Raw genomic sequence first — 21532 nt, 5'->3', positions numbered from 1 at the left:
AGTTCTTTATTACTTCAATTATTTCTTATTTCTTGGTCATGCCAGACAGTATGCAGGATCTTAGTTTCCTGACCAAGGACTGAACCCGTACCCCCTGCAGTGGAAGCCCAGAGTCTTAACCACCGGACAGTCAGGGGATTCCCAGCACTCAGCAGTGTTAGAAAGCCTCTGCAGGCTTCCCTGGCGGTCCAGGGCTTAAGACTCCACACTTGCAATGCAAGAAGCCTGGGTTGGATCTCTGGGTGGAGAAGTTTCACATGTTGTGCAGCGCAGCCAAAAAAAAAAAAAAAGGAAAAGAAAGCCTCTGCTAAACGTAACAACATGGATAAATCTCACTAACAAAATGTGGTAAAAGCATCTGAACATAAAAGAGCAGATGCTGAATTATTTTGTTTGCAATCTATGCTAACCTGCAGTAATGGCTAGCCCCCAGGAGGCGCTGGTCTGGTAGGAGGGAGCCCTCTGAGCTGTCAGGTCTGGGCAGGAGGCATAATGCTAACGTTTGCCTCCACTGGGGCCCGCCTTGCTCTGCTCAGGCCTGCTTACTCTTACATAGCAATACACTGCAACCATTTCGGTATCAATAAAAGTAGCTCTCTTTCATCAATTGTAAGTTGCTGTCACCTCTTTATTAAACATACTTTCAGGAATCTTGTCTCCGTAAGGGCAAGGGCACATTCTTACAAATCACATGAAGAAAGAGAATTTGCAGCTCTGGAGACAGTCAGATCCAAAAAACTGAATTTCAACACTTTGGTCTGAATAACCTTAGACAAATAACGTACCATCCAGCCTCACTTTCCTCACCTATAAAATGGAGATATAATGCCTGCCTCGAGAAGTTTACCAGAACAGTTTTACACAGACAATGAACGCAAGGAACTTAATGCCCAGTGGGCACTCACCAAATGGCAGCAGCGGTCTCCCCTCCCAGCTGCACCGAGGCCTTGCCCACAGAGCCCCCAGAAGAGCTTCCGTGATTCTCCGACCTTGTTTCTGAAACCAAGAAGCAGTCCAGAGGATAAACGCGGGGCAGCTCCCGACCAGCAGGCTTCCGAATGCCGCCTGCCTCTCCTCGAGGTCATGAGACAACGTTTAGCTGATCATATTTAAGACCTGGGGAAGGGGGGAAAACCCTAACCAAATAAACATGTGAAACATGAAAAAAAGACCTAAGGATGAATTCCAATGAAGGATAGCCACGGGTAACTTGATTGCCCTCGTCAGTCACGTACAGCAATCCCCTTAATGGAAGAAAAACGCCGAAATGCACCGAACTTTGAAGCTGGCAGGTGGAATTTCACAGAGATCATCCAGGCTGGTACCAAAACTGTGAGTACGACAGAAGGTTTAAACGATGACGATATGAGCAAGTCAATAGCACCATTCCGTACGGAAGCTGCTCTGTGCGTTGATTCGGCCTGGAGATTTTCCTAGTTATTGGATGATGTCCTGGCAGCGAAAGGGTGGAGGAGAACAAGACGCACTAAGGAAAAGAGGCAAAACTGGGCCCACAATCTAGAAAGAAAAAGATTCAAGGCTCTGAGATCGCTGTGTCTCTAGGGTCTACAAACTTCATGACAAGCGTGAATTCAGAAACCTCTTCTCACAGGCATTTAAATCACCTTGACCTGAAAAGCACTCAAAACACTGTACAATTAAAAAAGGAACATACAATCACCAAAGGGGAGAGGGAAACGAAAGGAAAAAATGTGAGGAAACGGTGCCTCACTTTTCTTTTGGAGATGGGAAATTTGTCATAGCAACCACAAAGAACAGCATGGAGGTTCCTTAAAATCATAAAACCGGAGCAAACAGTATAGCTGGTAACGCCATTACTGGTAAGGTATCTGGAGAAAATATTAATTCCATGACACACGCACCCCAGGCTCGGTGTATCACCCCTGGCATAGGCCAGGACATGGAAGCCACCAAAATGTCCTTGGAAAATGGAACAGATACAGGAATTTCAGTCCACAGGCACAATGAACTACCACTTAGTCATAAAAAAGAAAACTGAAGAGGAATGTTATAACGGACTCTGTAGCAACATGGGTGGAACTACATGTGATCATACCAACAAAATTAACACACGCAAATAGAGACGAACAAGAACCGATGTCACTTACACAGATCATATGGAAACTAGCATATATAAACCCAATTACACACTGACGTAGAGAGTCCCAGAACAAAGAAAAAAACCTATATTTAAAAAGGGGAAATGTAAAAGGAAGGAATAAACTAGGTGCTTTGGAGTCCCACATCAACACTGCTATACATTAACACAAAGTTTTGCTGGGCACTCTGGAATATTCCAGTGGAATAAGAAACAGAAAAATGATTCACATTTCCAGATGTCAAAATGAATGAAGGAACTATTCACCTTAAACCGAATCAACGATTAAAATACCTAGATGCCAGGAAAAAATTAGATTAAATGAAAAAAGGAAAGAAAGAAAAATGACTACTATCTCTGCCGGAGGCCTCCAGGTTCAGGGCTGACGTCACATTTCTGGAGCCTGAGCCCTCCAGACCCTGTGGGGGCTGAGGGAGCTAAAGAGGATGGGCCAGCAAGTGGGAACCGAGGACCAGCAGGGTCTCTACCCCTCCGACTCAGAAGCCAACCTGCAAATCCAGGCGGGCCAAACTACAGCAAACCCATGCCAGGTGCACCCAACACCAGGGGACCCCCTGGGCTGCAAGAGCTCTTAACAGTCCCCGCTCCACGTGTCTTGAGTGGGGGCTTCTACCTCCCACAGCCATCCTTAGAGGCTCCCCGCCTACAAGCGGCAGCATCCTCAGCACAGTGGTTTTGCAGCGGTTGGGATATGTCTTCCGGGGTGAAAGGGACGGGCAGAGAGGCCAGGAGATACAAGCTCTTGGGCTTTGGGCTGGCACACTGCACTCGAATTACAACCCACAAACAGGCCTTTCACTAAGGCTCTGGTTGCCTGAGCAAGCCGAGGTGGGCTGGCAACGTGCTGCCGCCTTGTGGAAACTTTTCGGAACTGCAACCTGGGACCCAGGGCTGATGGACGCGGCACATTCACAAGGCGTTTTTCAGTTCAGTTCAGTTCAGTCGCTCAGTCGTCTCCGACTCTTTGTGACCCCATGAATCGCAGCACGCCAGGCCTCCCTGTCCATCACCAACTCCCGAGTTCACTCATACTCACATCCATCGAGTCAGTGATGCCAGCCAGCCATCTCATCCTCTGTCGTCCCCTTCTCCTCCTGCCCCCAATCCCTTCCAGCATCAGAGTCTTTTCCAATGAGTCAACTCTTCGCATGAGGTGGCCAAAGTATTGGAGTTTCAGCTTTAGCATCAGTCCTTCCAAAGAAATCCCAGGGTTGATCTCCTTCAGAATGGACTGGTTGGATCTCCTTGCAGTCCAAGGGACTCTCAAGAGTCTTCTCCAACACCACAGTTCAAAAGCATCAATTCTTCGGTGCTCAGCCTTCTTCACAGTCCAACCCTCACATCCATACATGACCACAGGAAAAACCATAGCCTTGACTAGACAGAGCTTAGTCGGCAAAGTAATGTCTCTGCTTTTGAATATGCTATCTCGGTTGGTCATAACTTTCCTTCCAAGGAGTAAGCATCTTTTAATTTCATGGCTGCAGTCACCATCTGCAGTGATTTTGGAGCCTAGAAAAATAAAGTCTGACACTGTTTCCACTGTTCCCCCATCTATTTCCCATGAAGGGATGGGACCGGATGCCATGATCTTCATTTTCTGAATGCTGAGCTTTAAGCCAACTTTTTCGCTCTCCTCTTTCACTTTCATCAAGACGCTTTTTAGTTCCTCTTCACTTTCTGCCATAAGGGTGGTGTCATCTGCATATCTGAGGTTATTGATATTTCTCCCAGCAATCTTGATTCCAGCTTGTGTTTCTTCCAGTCCAGCGTTTCTCATGAGGTACTCTGCATATAACTTAAATAAGCAGGGTGACAATATACAGCCTTGACGTACTCCTTTTCCTATTTGGAACCAGTCTGTTGTTCCATGTCCAGTTCTAACTGTTGCTTCCTGACCTGCATACAGATTTCTCAAGAGGCAGGTCAGGTGGTCTGGTATTCCCATCTCTCTCAGGATTTTCCAGTTTATTGTGATCCACACAGTCAAAGGCTTTGGCATAGTCAATAAAGCAGAAATCGATGTTTTTCCTGGAACTCTCTTGCTTTTTCCATGATCCAGCGGATGTTGGCAATTTGATCTCTGGTTCCTGTGCCTTTTCTAAAACCAGCTTGAACATCAGGAAGTTCACGGTTCATGTGTTGCTGAAGCCTGGCTTGGAGAATTTTGAGCATTACTTTACTAGCAAGGTGTTTTTAGGGGCTGTCAATGTCACCTGCCCTCAAGACATCACCAGAGGGGGGTAACCAAAACAGGATTCAGAAACGGCGAGCCTGGTGGGCTGCCGTCTATGGGGTCGCACAGAGTCGGACACGACTGAAGTGACTTAGCAGCAGCAGCAGCAGCCAGAAGCCCACTGCAACAGGTAAACTGACTCAGGGTTTATTGAAACATACAAACACAGGAAAACAGATTCAAACATGCTTATCATCAGGGAAATGCCAATCAAACCACCACCAAGGGCTTCCGGGGTGGTTCACTGCACAACAATCCCCCTGCAAGGCAAGGGACACGGTATTGATTCCTCATCTGGGGAGATCCATATGTCAGGGGTCAACGAAGCTCGAGACTCACAACTACTCCAGCTCCAAGCCCTAAAGCCAGAGCTCCCCCAAATGAGAGGCCACCACAATGAAAGCCTGCCCACCGCAACTACAGAAGAGCCCTCTCCTGCCGTGCCCAGGGAAAAACTCGGGCAGCAGGGAAGACCCAGCACAGTGATGGAATCAACTGACTAAATAAATAAATACAGAAGAATTCAATTGAATAAAACAAAAAAAAATTTTTTTTCAAAACAAAAAAAGAAAGGGAGAAATGTCATCTCTTATCAGTCAGACTGGCCATCTTCAGATTGTCTACAAGCAACAAATGCTGCCAAGGACCTGGAGAAAACTGTGCTTCCTCAGCTCTTCCAGAGATGCAAACTGGTCACAACCATTAGAAAGAAGAGGATGGAATTTCCTTTAAAGTCTAAAGCGAGAGCCAGCAGATCTGGTAATCTGACTTTTGCCTGCATCTCTGGAGAAAATCTTAATTCCAACACACCTGAACCCCAAAGTCTGGTGCAGCCCTGGGCTTAGGTGAGATCACGGAAGCCACGCAGATGTCCTTTGACCCTGGAACAATACAGGAATTTCTGGACTCTCACTCAGCCCCAAGAAAGAAATGGGACAAAGAATGACATAATGACATTTGCGTGGACATGATGGAGCTAGACATGGCCACACTAACTGAATTACTGCAGAGAGAGACAAATACGCGACGAAGTCAGAGGGTCCCAGAATAAAACAAAAAACCTTTGGTTGCAAAAGGGGAGAGGTAAAATGAAGGGTCAAAGAGTTGCTTTGGCGACATACGCAAACTCATATATTCACAGGGAGCTCAGCTGGCTGCTCTGCAACATTCCTAATGGAAAAAGAACAATAAAAAATTCACAATGCCACTGGAAAAAGAAAGTGCAGCTGCAATTCCCCTCAAACCAAAGCAATGATTAATTCACCAAGGTGCCAGTGAAAAATAAAAGTTAAATGAGGAAAGGAAAGAAAGAAAGAAAGATCTAATATACTCCCAAGGTCGCCAGGTACCTGGCTGGCATCACATTTCTGGAGCCTGAGCCCTCTTGGATCCTGAGGCTGGACCCCGCGGAGGCTGAAGGAGCTGAAAATGATGGGCAGGCAAGTGAGAACCCAGGACCAGCAGTGCCTCTTGCCCTCCAACTGGGACCCCAACCTGCAAATCCAGGCGGGCCAACCTGCAGCAAACCCATGGTAGGCGCACCCAATACCTGGGAGCCCTCCTGGGCTGCAAGAGCTCTTAGAAATCCCGGCTCCACGTGTCCTGAGAGTGGGGCTTCCACCTCCCACAGCCATCCTTAGAGTTGCCCCACCTACACGCGGCAGCATCCTCAGCACAGGTTTTGCAACAGTTGGGATATGTCTTCCGGGCTGAAGGGGACAGGCTGAGAGGCCAGGAGATACAAGCCCGTGGGTCTCTGTGCTGGCACACTGCACTCGAATTACAGCCCACAAACAGGCCTTTCGCTAAGGCTCTGGTTGCCTGAGCAAGCCGAGGTGGGCGGGCAACGTGCTGCCACCTTGTGGACATTTGTGGGAACTGCAACCAGGGCTGATGGGCACTGCACATTCCCAAAGCGTTTTTAGGGGCTGTCAATGTCACCTGCCCTCAAGACACCACCAGAGGTGGGTAATCGAAACAGGCTCAAACAGGAAAATGCCAATCAAAAGACCACCGAGGATTTCCTGGGTGGTTCACTGGTAAAAAATCCACCTGCCACGCAGGGGTCACCGTATTGATTCCTCATCCAGGCAGATCCCATATGCCGAGGATCAACAGAGCCCAAGACCCACAACTACTCCAGCCCCTCGCCTAAGAGATAGAGCTCCCTAACAACAGAGGCCACCACAAACAGAGTCTGCCCGCCCACCCCAACTACAGAGCCCCCGCCTGCTACCGCTAGAGAGAACCTGGGCAGCAAAAAACACCCAGCACTGCCGAAAGGCGTCAACGGACTACATAAATACACACAGAAAAATTCAACTGAATGAAAGAAAGGTATTATTTTGGGAAAGAAAAGATAGAGAGAGAGAGACATATAATATCTCACCAGTCAGAATGGCCATCCTCAGATTGTCTACAAGCAATAAATGCTGCAGAGGGCCGGGAGAAAACCATGCCAGCCTCAGCTTTTCCAGAGAAGCAAACCTGGTCACCATCACTTAAAAGAACAGGATGGAATTGACTTTAAAGTCTAAAACGAGAGGTAGGACATTCTCGGTGGTCCAATGGTTAAGAATCCATCTGCTAATGCAGAGGACACGGGTTTGATCCCTGGTCCAGGAAGATCCCCCATGCTCCAGGGCAACTAAGCCCGTGGGCCACAACTACCCTGTCTGCGCCCTCGATCCGGTGCTCCAGGACAGGAGAAGCCACTGCAACGAGAAGCCCATGCACCAAACGTTAGAAGCCAAGGGGCAGCAGCAATGGAGACCCGGCGCAGCCAGAAACATGATAAATCTATAAAACTAGTAAACAAAGAAAACCAGACCAAGCAGACCCGGGAATCCGACTTCTGCTAATGTCTCCGGAGAAAGCAGTAATTCCAACACACCTGAACCCCCAAGTTCGGCACAGCTCTATGGACACAGGAGAGAACGCAGAAGGCTCCAAGATGTCCTCGGACTGGAACGATACAGGAAGTTGGCTCTACTGAGGCCTGGACTCTCACTCAGCTTCAAGAAAGAAACGTGACAAAGAATGAAATCATGACATTTGCATGGACATGATGGAGTGAGGCATGACGACACTAGCTGAACTACTGCAGCGAAGAGAGAGAAAGCCAGGATAGGATATCACTTATGGACAGAATATGAGAACCGGCACGTATCAACTCCTTACACACCAAGCGGAGGGTCCCAGAATAAAACAAGACGAAAGGCAAAAGGAGGGGATCAGAGAGTGGCTTTGGATTCACATATGCAAACTCATATGCCCACAGGAAGCTCAGCTGGGCGCTCTGGAATACTTCTAATGGAAAAAGAACTTGAAAAAAAATCCACATTTCCACTGGAAAAAAGAAAATGGAGCTCCTATTCCCCTCAAACCAAAGGAATGATTAAGTCACCTAGATGCCAGTAAAAAATAAAAGTTAGGTGAGAAGATGAAAGAAAGAAACGCCTACCAGATTCCCCTGAGGCCTCCGCGTCCTGGCTGGCATCACATATCTGGAGCCTGAGCCCTCTTGGATCCTGAGGCTGGACCCTGTAGGGGCTGAAGAAGATGCGCAGGCAAGTGAGAACCCGGGAGCAGCAGGGTCTCTTCCCCCATGACTGAGACCCCAACCTGCAAAATCCAGACCGGCCCGCCTACAGCAAACCCATGCCAGGCGCACCCAACACCTGGGGACCCCCTGGGCTGCAAGAGCTCTTAACAGTCCCCGCTCCAGGAGTCCTGGCAATGTGGGACTTCCACCTCCGCAGCCATCCTTAGAGTCTCCCCGCCTACAAGTGGCAGCATCCTCAACACAGCGGTTTTGCAGCGGTTGGAATATGTCTTCCGGGCTGAAGGGGACGGGCAGAGAGGCCAGGAGATACAAGCCCGTGGGTCTCTGTGCTGGTACACTGCACTCGAATTACAACCCACAAACAGGCCTTTCACTAAGGCTCTGGTTGCCTGAGCAAGCCAAGGTGGGCTGGCAACGTGCTGCCGCCTTGTGGACAACTTCCAGAACTGCAACCTGAGACCCAGGGCTGATGGACGTGGCACATTCACAAGGCGTTTTCAGGGGCTGTCAGTGTCACGTGGCAACCCACTCCAGTACTCTTGCCTGGAAAATTCCATGGACGGAGGAGCCTGGTAGGCTGCAGTCCATGGGGTCGCAAAGAGTCGGACACGACTGAGCGACTTCACTTTCACTTTTCACTTTCATGCATTGGAGAAGGAAATGGCAACCCACTTCAATATTCTTGCCTAGAGAATCCCAGGGATCAGGGAGCCTGGTGGGCTGCCATCTCTGGGGTCGCACAGGGTCGGACACGACTGAAGTGACTTAGCAGCAGCAGCAGCAGCAGCAATGTCACCTGCCTTCAAGACATCACCGGAGGGGGGGTAACCGAAAGAGGATTCAGGAATGGCAGACATGCCGGAAGCCCACTGCAAAAGGTAAACGGACTCACAGGGTTTGCAAAAATGGGAAAACAGGCTCAAACATGCTCATCATCAGGGAAATGCCAATCAAAACACCACCAAGGGCTTCGGGGGTAGATCATTGCCCACCAATCCCCTGCAAGGCAAGGGACACCGTTTATCAATTCCTCAGCTGGGAGACCCATATGTCGGGGGTCAACGAAGCCCGAGACTCACAACTACAGCCGCCTGCCCTAAAGCCAGGGCTCCCCAACAAGAGAGACCACCACAATGAAAGCCTGCCCACCGCAACTACAGAAGAGCCCCCGCCCGCCACACCCAGGGAAGACCCAGCACAGCGATGGAATCGACTGAATAAACAAATACAGAAGAACTCAACTCAATAGAACAAATGGATTGTTCTGGAAAAAGAAAAAAAATGAGAGCGAGACAGAGAGATGTCTTATCTTCTCAGTCATAATGGCCATCCTCAGACTGTCTACAAGCAGCAAATGCAGGAGGAGAAGACCTGGAGAAAGCCGCGCCCTCCTCAGCTTTTCATGGATGCGAACCTGGCCACAGACGCTAGAAAGAACAGGATGCAGTTAACTTTAAAGTCAAAAACCGGAGCCAGACTTCCCTGGTGGTCCAGTGGTGAAAATTGGTCTGCCAACGCAGAGGACATGGGTTCGACCCCTGGTCCAGGAAGATCCCACTCGGTTCAGGGCAACTAAGCCCATGCGCCACAACTACTGAGCTTGAGCTTTCCAGTCAGTGCTCCACGACAAGAGGAACCGATGCAACCAGAGGCCCGTGCACCACAGTTTGAGGAAGCCAAGGTGCAGCAGCAATGAAGACCCAGCACAGCCCGCAAATAAATAATTCATTAAACAAACAGACAGAACCGGAGCAGGCAGATCTGATAATCCGTCTTTTGCCCACGTCTCCAGAGAAAACATTAATTCCAACACACATGAACCCCACAGTTCGAGGAGCCCTGTAGACACGGGTGAGAACGTGGAAGTCCCCCAGATGTCCTTGGACGTGGGAAGGACATGGCTCTATAGAGGCAATGGGCTCTCACTCAGCCTTGGGAGGGAAGTGAAACTGCATCTGACATCTGCACCAACATGATGAAGTTAGACACGGTCACGCTGCCTGATCTAACGCACAGACACAAAACCAAATACGACAGGACACCACGCGCAGAGAGAATATGGAAAGCGACACGTGTAAACTGGTTACACACGCAGTAGAGGTTACCAGGTAAAGCAAGAAACCTTTGCTACAACAGGGGAAAGGTTAAAGGGAGGGACCAAAGAGGTGCTTTGGAGTCACATATGCAAACTCAAATATATTCACAGGAAGCTCTGCTGGGCGCTCCAGAATATTCCCAATGGAAGAAGAATCCAACAATGAATCCACACTTTCACACGAAGAAAAAAAATCAAGTTGCTGTTCACCTCAAACCAAAGCAACGATTAAATCACCTAGATGCCACCACAAAATAAATGGTTACATGAGGAAAGGAAAGAAAGAAACGCCTACTATATTCCCCTGAGGCCTCCGCGACCTGGCTGGTGTCACATTTCTGGAGCCTGAGCCCTCCTGGATGGCAAGGCTGGACCCTGCCGGGGCTGAGGAGCTGTAGAGGATGCCCAGGTGAGTGAGAACCAGCGGTGTCTCTTTCCCTTGAACTGGCACCCCACCTGCAGCTCCAGACCGGTCTGCTTACAGCAAACCCAGGCCAGGTGCACCCAACACCTAGCAGCCCCCGTGGGCTGCAAGAGCTCTTAATAATCCCCACTCCACGTGTCCTGAGAATGGGGCTTCCATTTCCCATCACCATTCTTAAGAGGCGCCCCACCTACAAGCGGCAGCATCCTCAGCACAGCGGTTTTGCAGCGGTTGGGATATATCTTCCGGGGTGAAGGGGACGGGCAGAGAGGCTGGGAGACACAAGTCCGTGGGTCTTTGGGCTGGCACATTGCATTCGAACTCACAGGCTGGCTACAAACCGGCCTTTCACTAAGGCTCTGGTTGTCTGAGCAAGCCGAGTTGGGCTGGCAACGTGCTGCCGCCTTGTGGACAATTTTCGGAACTGCAACCTGGGACCCAGGGCTGAAGGGCACTGCACATTCACAAGGAGTTTTGAGGGGCTGTCAGTGTGTTGGAGGAGACTCTTGAGAGTCCCTTGGACTCCAAGGAGATCCACCCAGTCCATCCTAAAGGAGACCAGTCCTGGGTGTTCATTGGAAGGACTGATGCTGAGGCTGAAACTCCAATACTTCAGCCACCTCATGCGAAGAGTTGACATTGGAAAAGACCCTGATGCTGGGAGGGATTAGAGGCAGGAGGAGAAGGGGATGAGGGAGGATGAGACGGCTGGATGGCATCACCGACTCGATGCACATGAGTTTGGGTGAACTCCGGGAGTTGGTGATGGACAGGGAGGCCTGGCGTGCTGCGATTCATGCGGTCGCAAAGAGTCGGACACAACTGAGCGACTGAACTGACTGAACTGAATGTCACCTGCCCTCAAGACATCACCAGAGGTGGGTAACCAAAACAGGATTCAGAAACAGCAGACATGCCAGAAGCCCACTGCAACAGGGAAACTGACTCACAGGGTTTACTGAAATATGCAAACACGAGAGAGGCCAAGAGACACAAGCCCGTGAGGATTTGTGCTGGCGCACTGCACTCTAATCAGTTCAGTTCAGTTCAGTCGCTCAGTCGTGTCTGACTCTTTGTGACCCCATGAATCGCAGCACGCCAGGCCTCCCTGTCCATCACCATCTCCCGGAGTTCACTCAGACTCACGTCCATCGAGTCCGTGATGCCATCCAGCCATGTCATCCTCTGTCATCCCCTTCTCCTCCTGCCCCCAGTCCCTCCCAGCATCAGAGTCTTTTCCAATGAGTCAACTCTTCGCATGACGTGGCCAAAGTACTGGAGCTTCAGCTTTAGCATCATTCCTTTCAAAGAAATCCCAGGGTTGATCTCCTTCAGAATGGACTGGTTGGATCTCCTTGCAGTCCAAGGGACTCTCAAGAGTCTTCTCCAACACCACAGTTCAAAAGCATCAATTCTTCGGCACTCAGCCTTCTTCACAGTCCAACTCTCACATCCATACATGACCACAGGAAAAACCATAGCCTTGACTAGACGGACCTTAGTCGGCAAAGTAATGTCTCTGCTTTTGAATATACTATCTAGGTTGGTCATAACTTTTCTTCCAAGGAGTAAGCATCTTTTAACTTCATGGCTGCAGTCACCATCTGCAGTGATTTTGGAGCCCCCCAAAATAAAAGTCTGACACTGTTTCCACTGTTTCCCCATCTATTTCCCATGAAGTGATGGGACCAGATGCCATGAGCTTCGTTTTCTGAATGTTGAGCTTTAAGCCAACTTTTTCACTCTCCTCTTTCACTTTCATCAAGAGGCTTTTTAGCTCCTCTTCACTTTCTGCCATAAGGGTGGTGTCATCTGCATATCTGAGGTTATTGATATTTCTCCCAGCAATCTTGATTCCAGCTTGTGTTTCTTCCAGTCCAGCGTTTCTCATGAGGTACTCTGCATATAACTTAAATAAGCAGGGTGACAATATACAGCCTTGACGTACTCCTTTTCCTATTTGGAACCAGTCTGTTGTTCCATGTCCAGTTCTAACTGTTGCTTCCTGACCTGCATACAGATTTCTCAAGAAGCAGGTCAGGTGGTCTGGTATTCCCATCTCTTTCAGAATTTTCCACAGTTTATTGTGATCCACACAATCAAAGGCTTTGGCATAGTCAATAAAGCAGTAATAGATGTTTTTCTGGAACTCTCTTGCTTTTTCCATGATCCAGTGGATGTTGGCAATTTGATCTCTGGTTCCTGTGCCTTTTCTAAAACCAGCTTGAACATCAGGGAGTTCACGGTTCACGTATTGCTGAAGCCTGGCTTGGATAATTTTGAGCATTACTTTGCTAGCATGTGAAATGAGTACAATTGTGCGGTAGTTTGAGCATTCTTTTGCATTGCCTTTCTTTGGGATTGGAATGAAAACTGACCTTTTCCAGTCCTGTGGCCACTGCTGAGTTTTCCAAATTTGCTGGCATATTGAGTGCAGCACTTTCACAGCATCATCTTTCAGGATTTGAAACAGCTCAACTGGAATTCCATCACCTCCACTAGCTTTGTTCATAGTGATGCTTTCTAAGGCCCACTTGACTTCACATTCCAAGATGTCTGGCTCTAGATTAGTGATCACATCATTGTGATTATCTGGGTCGTGAAGATCTTTTTTGTACAGTTCTTCTGTGTATTCTTGCCACCTCTTAATATCTTCTGCTTCTGTTAGGTCCATACCATTTCTGTCCTTTATCGAACCCATCTTTGCATGAAATGTTCCCTTGGTATCTCTAATTTTCTTAGAGATCTCTAGTCTTTCTCATTCTGTTGTTTTCCTCTATTTCTTTGCATTGATCGCTGAAGGAGGCTTTCTTATCTCTTCTTGCTATTCTTTGGAACTCTACATTCAGACGCTTATATCTTTCCTTTTCTCCTTCGCTTTTCGCCTCTCTTCTTTTCACAGCAATTTGTAAGGCCTCCCCAGACAGCCATTTTGCTTTTTTGCATTTCTTTTCCATGGGGATGGTCTTGATCCCTGTTTCCTGCACAATGTCACAAACCTCATTCCATAGTTCATCAGGCACTCTATCTATCACATCTAGGCCCTTAAATCTATTTCTCACTTCCACTGTATAAGCATAAGTGTTGGAGACTGCGAGTGAAATGACACAAAAACAACACACACAAAAGACAGACACCACTCTGGCCAGAGGAAAAAGAACTGCGCAAGCAAGCAAGCTTGTGGTTCACTTTTATATAGCCCACCCTGGGCGGAATTCCAGACTGTATGACCAAGCCTTTTCAGTATAGCACATGTGCATAAATGTTATCATACAGCAAAAGGGACTGAAATTTCTGCTTACTGCAGAGTCTGTCCAGAGCCCTCCTCCTTTTTCTTATCACAAGAGGGAATGTTCCCTCGTTTGCAAGGGACCATCAAACTCAAGGCTATGTCCAGACTCCTTGGCAGAACGCCTCGCTTGCAAGTACGTTCAGCCTGAGCAGAGAGCCCCGTTTGCAGGCACATCTCCACTTTCCCTATTGTGGCTGCATTAACCCTTCATCTCCCCCTTTTTTATTTGCTTTAATAAATTGTAGCATGGTCTGGATCTTCTCTGCTTCACGCTTTAGTTGTTTCCTTTTCCACCATCCCTGGAAGACTAGAAAAGCAACACAACATAAAAGTAATATAAACATAGTGTTCCCAAAGGTAGTCTCAATTAGTGTGGATACATGCCCTAATGGATTTAAGTTATTCAATCCTTCTTGAAGACTTTTCAACAAATCAGACCCCACAATGTCAGGTAAAGTCCTGCTAAAAGTAGACAAAATTTGTCGTTCCAGGTCCATAATTTCTGTAGTGAGATTTTGATGTCCAGTCAAAGATCGTTTTACTCTTTCCCATCCCTCACTCATGTTAAATGGTACAGGTGTTATACAAAACTGAGAAGAATTCCAATCACATTTCAACACACTTCGTGTAGATAAAACACCTAATTGATCTCCAAGCCAGGAAACGGTATGTTGAAGATTGAGCATGTCGGTAGCAAGTTGTGCATCCAAATCTCGCTGTTGTTGCCATAACAAATGAGAGTCTTTATGCCAGTCCCGAACAAAATCAGCTATTTGAATTCCTTGGTGTAACACGAGGCCTGCTACCGCCACTGTTGCAGTTACTGACACGACTGCTAGAATCGAAGCAATGACCACACCAAGCATACGTTGAGATCGATGTAGCAAAGTGTGTACAGCGGCTACTAGATGACAAACAGCAAAAGAATCTGACCATGGTCTAGTCAGATTTATAGGCAACCATACTTCTGTCCGAGCTTTAACAATTACTAACGAAAAATTGGAGTTACAGGCTCGTCTTTCAAATTCTTTCCACCAAGACTGATTTACACATTGAGTTAGGTTACAATAATCACATGACACAGACCCCACAGTATCATTCCAGGTCCAATTTCCATATAACAATGCAAAAGGATATTTTACACATGCCACTGCAGAATAAGATTTATTAATGCCATTGCGGAATAAGATTTATTAACGTGTAAATTAACATGAAATGGACCCGAAGAGTCACCACTATCAAAAATATAGTTTCCTGACCAGACAGTGAGATTACCAGAAACTGCCCATAGTTTCCAAATATCCCCTTGAATGTGCAGATATCCCCGCAATTGTAATTGAGGAGGGACAAGTGCAAACTGCTGCCACTTAACTGTTTCATTACCATTGCCCATCAAAGTGCCATTTGCACGATGCCACCTAAGAGACTTATTTGACCATTTTTCTAAGAATTGCCCATGATCTGGACTCCAATCTACAGTGACAGACCCAGAATAATTCATGACTTTAAAGGGTCGATGACCTCAGCAACGTTCCCACTCCAAAGATTCTAGAGAAGGAGCAAAAAAGTCAACAGGACATAGCGACATGTGTTTTCCATTATGAATGTCTATCGGTTCTGTCGAGGTGTTAAAGCCCCTGGTGGAAACAAGCACAGTAAAAGTAGCAAAATGATAATTATTACATTTTACACCCCATGTATTATAGGAATGATGAGAATGTTCCTTAGTGGACAGACAAAAGGGGTGTCCCCCTATACATAAAGGAATACCTTCCGCTGCAATGGTCAAATTACTAACATTATATTGTTGTTTATGATGAGATAGTTGTTCTGTTCCCCCGCAAGCTGGTGGGGGAAAGAAGGCGGTCTCATTAGTGCATACCTGCACTTCTGGCTCCCCTCAGGAAACTACTCTTACTAATGGGGGATTAGGTATATATGCCCAATATGTATGATTATTTGCCGATACACCGATTACCTGACATGTTACCACCGCCATCATGGCAAGCAAAAGATTGGTAGGATTCAGAGGCTGTCCTGCTTTCATTAACGTCTTTTCTGCTTCCTGGGTCAACTTCTTCATTTGACCCCATGTAGGAGGTGTTGCTTCCCTTGTACGAAAAGTAAAGCTTCTCTGCATAGTAAGCTCTTCGAATTTTTGAACAAAGGGATCAGCCATTGTTGATTTTCATCAATCTCGCTGGGGTCCAAAACCGGTAATTATTAACAGAAATGAAAGCATACCCTCATCCCAGATATATTAATGATGCTGGGATCCAACCTTTCTCTTTATCTTTATACCAAATAGGCATATTCAAGATCTTCTTGTCCTCTTCTTTCCCTTGAAAATGCAACTCTGCTGCTGATAGATTTCCCTTGCTCCAAATATTCAAAAAATTTAGGGTAAGTAAGGTTTTATTCAAAATGTCTTTAGGTTTCATAAATCTCTCCTATTCCCCCTTTTCTATTTTTTCAAGATATTCACGCAAGGTACGATTAGCTCTTTCAATGATAGCTTGCCCTTGACTATGATAAGGAATACCAAAAGTATGAGTTATATGATATTGGGATAAAAAGTGAGCTAATTTCGCGGATTGGTAGGCAGGTGCATTATCAGTTTTCAATTCAATTGGTAATAACAAATGAGTAATAACAGCATCAGCCTTTTCAGAATGTAATGCAGTGGCCCACTGAAAACGTGTGCATGTATCTATAGTATGATGTACGTAAATTACATCCATTTGCCATATCTGATTTGCTTGTTGTCCTCTTACGTTGACACTTGGTGGGGTAAATGGCAAAGTAAAAGGTGCACATATGGAACAAGAGCAAATAATATTTTGAGCTTGTTTTCGAGTAATAGTATGAGATTTTTGTAACCCTTCGGAGTTGGTATGCTGGAAGAGATGTTCTTGTTTTGCTGCTTCTATAGGGTAAAGTAAGGCATCAATTGTAGCATTTCTGAATGATAAGGGTCCAGGAAGGGCGGAATGTGCACGAATGTGAGTAAAGAAAATTAATTCTGAATGCTGCAAGAGCAACTGTTGTACTTGGTAAAACAATTTACCAATAGCTGTTTTAAGGGTCAGTGGAAGGGAGACATGGGGAAGCTGTAGGCAAGAGAGAACAGCATATCGAGAATCTGAAACAATCTTAATAGGAAGTTGGGGAAAATCTTGCAAAACTAAATAGATAGCCCACAATTCAGCGGGCTGTACAGAAGAAAATGAATGGGGGAGAACCTTGGAACTTTCCGGGGTCCAACATCCAGTGGTATTTTTATTTGCATCTGTAAAAATAGTGGGTCCCTTAACTGGAACATCTGAAATTGGGGATTAAGATATCATAGAGTTAGCCCAAAGAAAATCAATCAATTTAGATGATGGATGGTGATTAGAAAACGAACCAGGAAATGAGGCAAGAGAAATTTGCCAGTTTTCATTAAATTGTAAACATCGAGATATTTGAGCAGTTGTTAACTGAGTAACAATCTGGTGTGGTTCACATCCTGACAATCGTAAAATGCGATGGCGACCTTTCCGTATAAGGAAGGCTAATTTATCCATATATGTAGTCAATTTTTTGGAAAAGCTGTTAGGTAAGGAAACCCATTCTATTAATCCTTTCTCTTGAGCAGTTACACCAGATGGAGAATAAGGGGTATGAAATATTATAAACAAAATAGGTTGAGACTCATGTAAGTAAATAAAAAAGCCGTCATTTAGTCGTTGCTCAACAAATTGAAGTTCCTGTAAAGCCAATGGGGTTGAAGTCCGGGGGCTATCCAGAGCTGTATCTCTCTCTAAAGTAGAAAACAAATGTCGTAATGATAAGTAGGAATCCCAAGTACCAGGCATAGCCAATTGATATCTCCCAATAACTTGAAAATCATTTAAGGTTTTGAGGTGGTCTCTTCTGAATTGCAACTTTTGGGGCATTATTCTATGTTGTTCCAATATTGTCCCTAAATATGAAATAGGAAAGTCCTTTTGAATTTTTTCTGGGGCTATTTGCAAATTGTATAGTCTTAAAGCCTCCTGTACTTTTAGAAAGAATTCATCACGTTCGACAACACTAGGAGCTGCTAATAGGAGATCATCCATATAATGATATAGAATATAATTGGGGTATTCTTGACAGAGAGATTGTAAAGAGCGAGCTATGAATTCTTGACATAAAGTAGGACTATTTGTCATTCCCTGTGGTAAGACTGTCCATTGATAACGCTTAACAGGCTGAGCATGATTAAGAACAGGAATTGTAAAAGCAAATTTATCTCTATCTTGTAATTGTAGGGGAATGGCAAAAAAACAGTCCTTAAGATCTAGCACCATTAAGGACCAATTCTGAGGAATAAGAGCTGGAGAGGGGAGTCCCAATTGTAATGCTCCCATAGGTTCAATACATTTATTAACGTCTCGTAAATCGGTTAACATTCTCCATTTTCCAGATTTCTTTTTTATAACAAAAAAAGGAGAATTCCAGGGGGAGGTAGAGGGCTCTATATGACCAAGTTGGAGTTGTTCTTGTACTAATTGTTCTAATGCCTCGAGCTTCATTTGTGGTAATGGCCACTGCTCAACCCATTTTGGAGTATTAGTTAACCATTTTAATGGGAGTGCTCGAAGAATTTGAGCAGTGGCTACTAGTTTTCCGGTGGAATGGTTACAAAAGCCCCCAAAGGAGAGAGAAGATCTCTTCCCCAAATATTAATAGGTATGTTTACAATATAAAAGGTAACAGACACTGATCTTGCATTATGGAATTGGCATTGCAAGGGATGGGTACTCTTCCAGACATCTGCAATAGAGCCCAGTCCCGTCAGCATTAGAGGGCTTTTTTCTTTTTTCCAATCTTGGGGCCATTGTTGAGAAGAAATAACTGAAACATCTGCCCCTGTGTCTACTAGTCCCTCAAAGTTTTTTCCTTGTATAATAAGGAGAGAACAGGGCGAGAATCTTTGATAAGCATTTCCCAAAATATATGTCGCCCAGTACTTCCAAATCCTCCTGTTCGTTCATTAGGAAGAGCCAAAAAGGGATGATAAGGTAGAAGTATTTGAGCAATACGTTCCCCAGCTAATAATGAAAGCGTGGTAGAAGTAGAAACCATAATCAAGATTTCCCCAACATAGTCGGAGTCTATTACCCCAGGAATTATGGTTAGACCTCTCAAAGCCGCACTGCTACGGCCTAATATTAAGCCAAAGGTGCCTTTAGGCAGTGGTCCAAATACATTTGTTTTTAATTTGTAAATGCCTCCTCCTGGTGACAAAAGAACATTCTCAGCTAGTGGCAAATCAGCAGCAGCACTTCCTGAAGTAGCAGACCATAAGTCTGAAATCATCATTTGAGGTCCTTTTAATGAGGCATTGACTGGTAACTGTTGCTGGGAGGGAACAGGGTTGGGGCAGGTGGGACGGAAGGAGGGCAAGGAGGAAAAGTCCCCCATATTGTTCCTGGGCCCCAAGGACTTAGGCCCGCAAGATAGTTTCCCGGTATCGGGTTGCCCATTTTGTCTGTTTTAGATTTGCACTCATTAGTCCAGTGAAGCCCCTTCCTGCATCGACGGCAAGGTCCAGGAGGAGTCTTATTCCTCCCAGCAAGAGATCTGTCTTTAGGAATTGCACCTTGATCAGCTTTTAATTTCCAACATTCTCTTCTCATATGACCAGGTTTTCCACAATGGAAGCAGTTACCTCCCTTTTGTGGTCTCATAGCTTTGGCCAAGGCTGTAGCAAAGACATTAGCCTGATGCTCTGTTCCTCCTACTCCCGAGCAGGCTCTGATATATTCAGCTATAGATGCACCCTGTCCTTTTAATGGTCCCAGTATACGTTTGCATTCAGTATTTGCATTTTCAAATGCTAAAGTTTGTAATAATCTCTCTGAAATTTCATCCCTCCCTACAGCTCATTCCATAGCTACCCTCAGTCTTGCTAGAAAATCAGTATATGGCTCATTGGGGCCTTGCATTGTTTTAACAAAGGAGGGCTGGGTGTGGCCAGCAGGCACCACACGATGCCATGCTCATAAAAAGACCTGGCGGACTTGTTGTAAGTCCTGATTAGAGTACTGAGCCTGTTCTCTTAAAGCCCGATAACGGCCCTCTCCCATTAACTTATCCTCGAGAGAACCAGGGGGATTCTGTCCTTCATTAATCCAAGCCTGCTTTCTAGCTTCTTCTTCCCACCAGCTACGAAGTTGCAACCATTGAGAACCCTCCAAGACAGCTTGGGCAATAGATTCCCAATCTAATGGAATGATTAATTTGCCTTTTCCCAGATTCCAGCATAGCCAAAACAAAGGGAGATTGAGGACCATACTGCGCTACTGTAGCTTTAAGATCTTTAAAAAATTTATATTCCAAAGGAGTGTACTGAACATTTATCACGTTGTCATCCTGCTGTCTCTGGATGGGAAATAATTGTGGAGGATCGATAAAACCACCAGGGGGAGCAGGCGAGTCATCATCATGAAGCATAGACAAAGGAAAGGAGAACCGACAATGTTCCCTGCCCACATCGGGCCGACCAACCGCGGTGGGGAAAAGAGAAGCACAAGGAGGAGCAGAAGGCGCAGATTTCCTCTCCTCCTTACCGGATCTCCACCACTCCTGGAATAGATGGGTCATTTCTTTAATCTCTTTACCCTCCTCTGACGAAACCGAAGAAGCCTCTGAATCTGATTCTGAACAATCAGATGTTTCACCATTTACAGGAGGAGGCTCACGTGTATCCTTGCCTTCAGGCAACACAGAAGCCCCACCAACGTCTGGCACATCCTCATAAATTGCCTCTTCCTTCATTGAAGCATTAGATTTACTCTCATTATCAGTAGATAGCAAAGTCAAAGCCTGTGTTACAGCATTACATAAAGTCCATAACTTCAAAGGGATCACATTACCCTTCTGATGTTGCTTTCTCAATTCTTTTTGAATTATTTTCCATTCCTTCAAATTTAACTGTGACTTAGTTTGATATTGAAACCAATGACAATATTTCTCCACCAAGCGAAAGAGCTCACTCAATAGACAAGTCGAGACCTTAACACCTATGGAGTGGAGAAGTCCTTTGACTAACTCCATGTACTGTGTCCGTACTGATGAGGAATTCCCCATGATTTCCTGAAAGTTCCCCTGCTAGGGTGAGGAATTCCCCATGATTTTCCCAAAAGTTCCCCTGCTATGGATTTAAAATCCCCCCAGGGTTACTCACCCTTTCTGTTTCACTCGAGCCCCACGTTGGGGGCCAGATGTTGGAGATTGCCAGTGAAATGACACAAAGACAACACACACAAAAGACAGACACCACTCTGGCCAGAGGAAAAAGAACTGCGCAAGCAAGCGAGCTTGCAGTTCACTTTTATATAGCCCCCCTGGGCAGAATTCCAGACTGTATGACCAAGGCTTTTCAGTATAGCGCATGTGCATAATTGTTATCATACAGCAAAAGGGACTGAAATTTCTGCTTACTGCAGAGTCTGTCCAGAGCCCTCCTCCTTCTTCTTATCACAAGAAGGGAATGTTCCCTCGTTTGCAAGGGACCATCAAACTCAAGGCTATGTCCAGACTCCTTGGCAGAACGCCTTGCTTGCAAGTATGTTCAGCCCGAGCAGAGAGCCCCGTTTGCAGGCACATCTCCACTTTCCCTATTGTGGCTGCATTAACCCTTCACATAAGGGATTTGATTTAGGTCATACCCGAATGGTCTAGCGGTTTTCCCTATTTTCTTCAATTTGAGTCTGAATTTGGTAATAAGGAGTTCATGATCTGAGCCATA

The 21532-nt window shown here is 46.1% G+C and overlaps 1 protein-coding gene across 1 annotated transcript in view; it reads right to left on the bottom strand.

The window, feature by feature from the left end:
• FAM198A (family with sequence similarity 198 member A) overlaps positions 1-21057 on the bottom strand; it is a 76167-nt gene extending 55110 nt beyond the window's left edge. Inside the window, exons 1-2 of the mRNA XM_018066909.1 lie at positions 20969-21057; positions 7840-7928 (exon numbers count right to left, since the gene is read on the bottom strand). Of these exons, the coding sequence (XP_017922398.1) occupies positions 7840-7875 (36 nt within the window). The 5' untranslated portion in view covers positions 7876-7928; positions 20969-21057. The remainder of the gene's footprint in view (positions 1-7839; positions 7929-20968) is intronic.

The sequence above is a fragment of the Capra hircus genome, chromosome 22 (genome assembly GCF_001704415.2).
Source record: "Capra hircus breed San Clemente chromosome 22, ASM170441v1, whole genome shotgun sequence".
Taxonomy (NCBI): domain Eukaryota; kingdom Metazoa; phylum Chordata; class Mammalia; order Artiodactyla; family Bovidae; genus Capra; species Capra hircus.
This window is presented reverse-complemented; position numbering and strand designations above follow the sequence as displayed.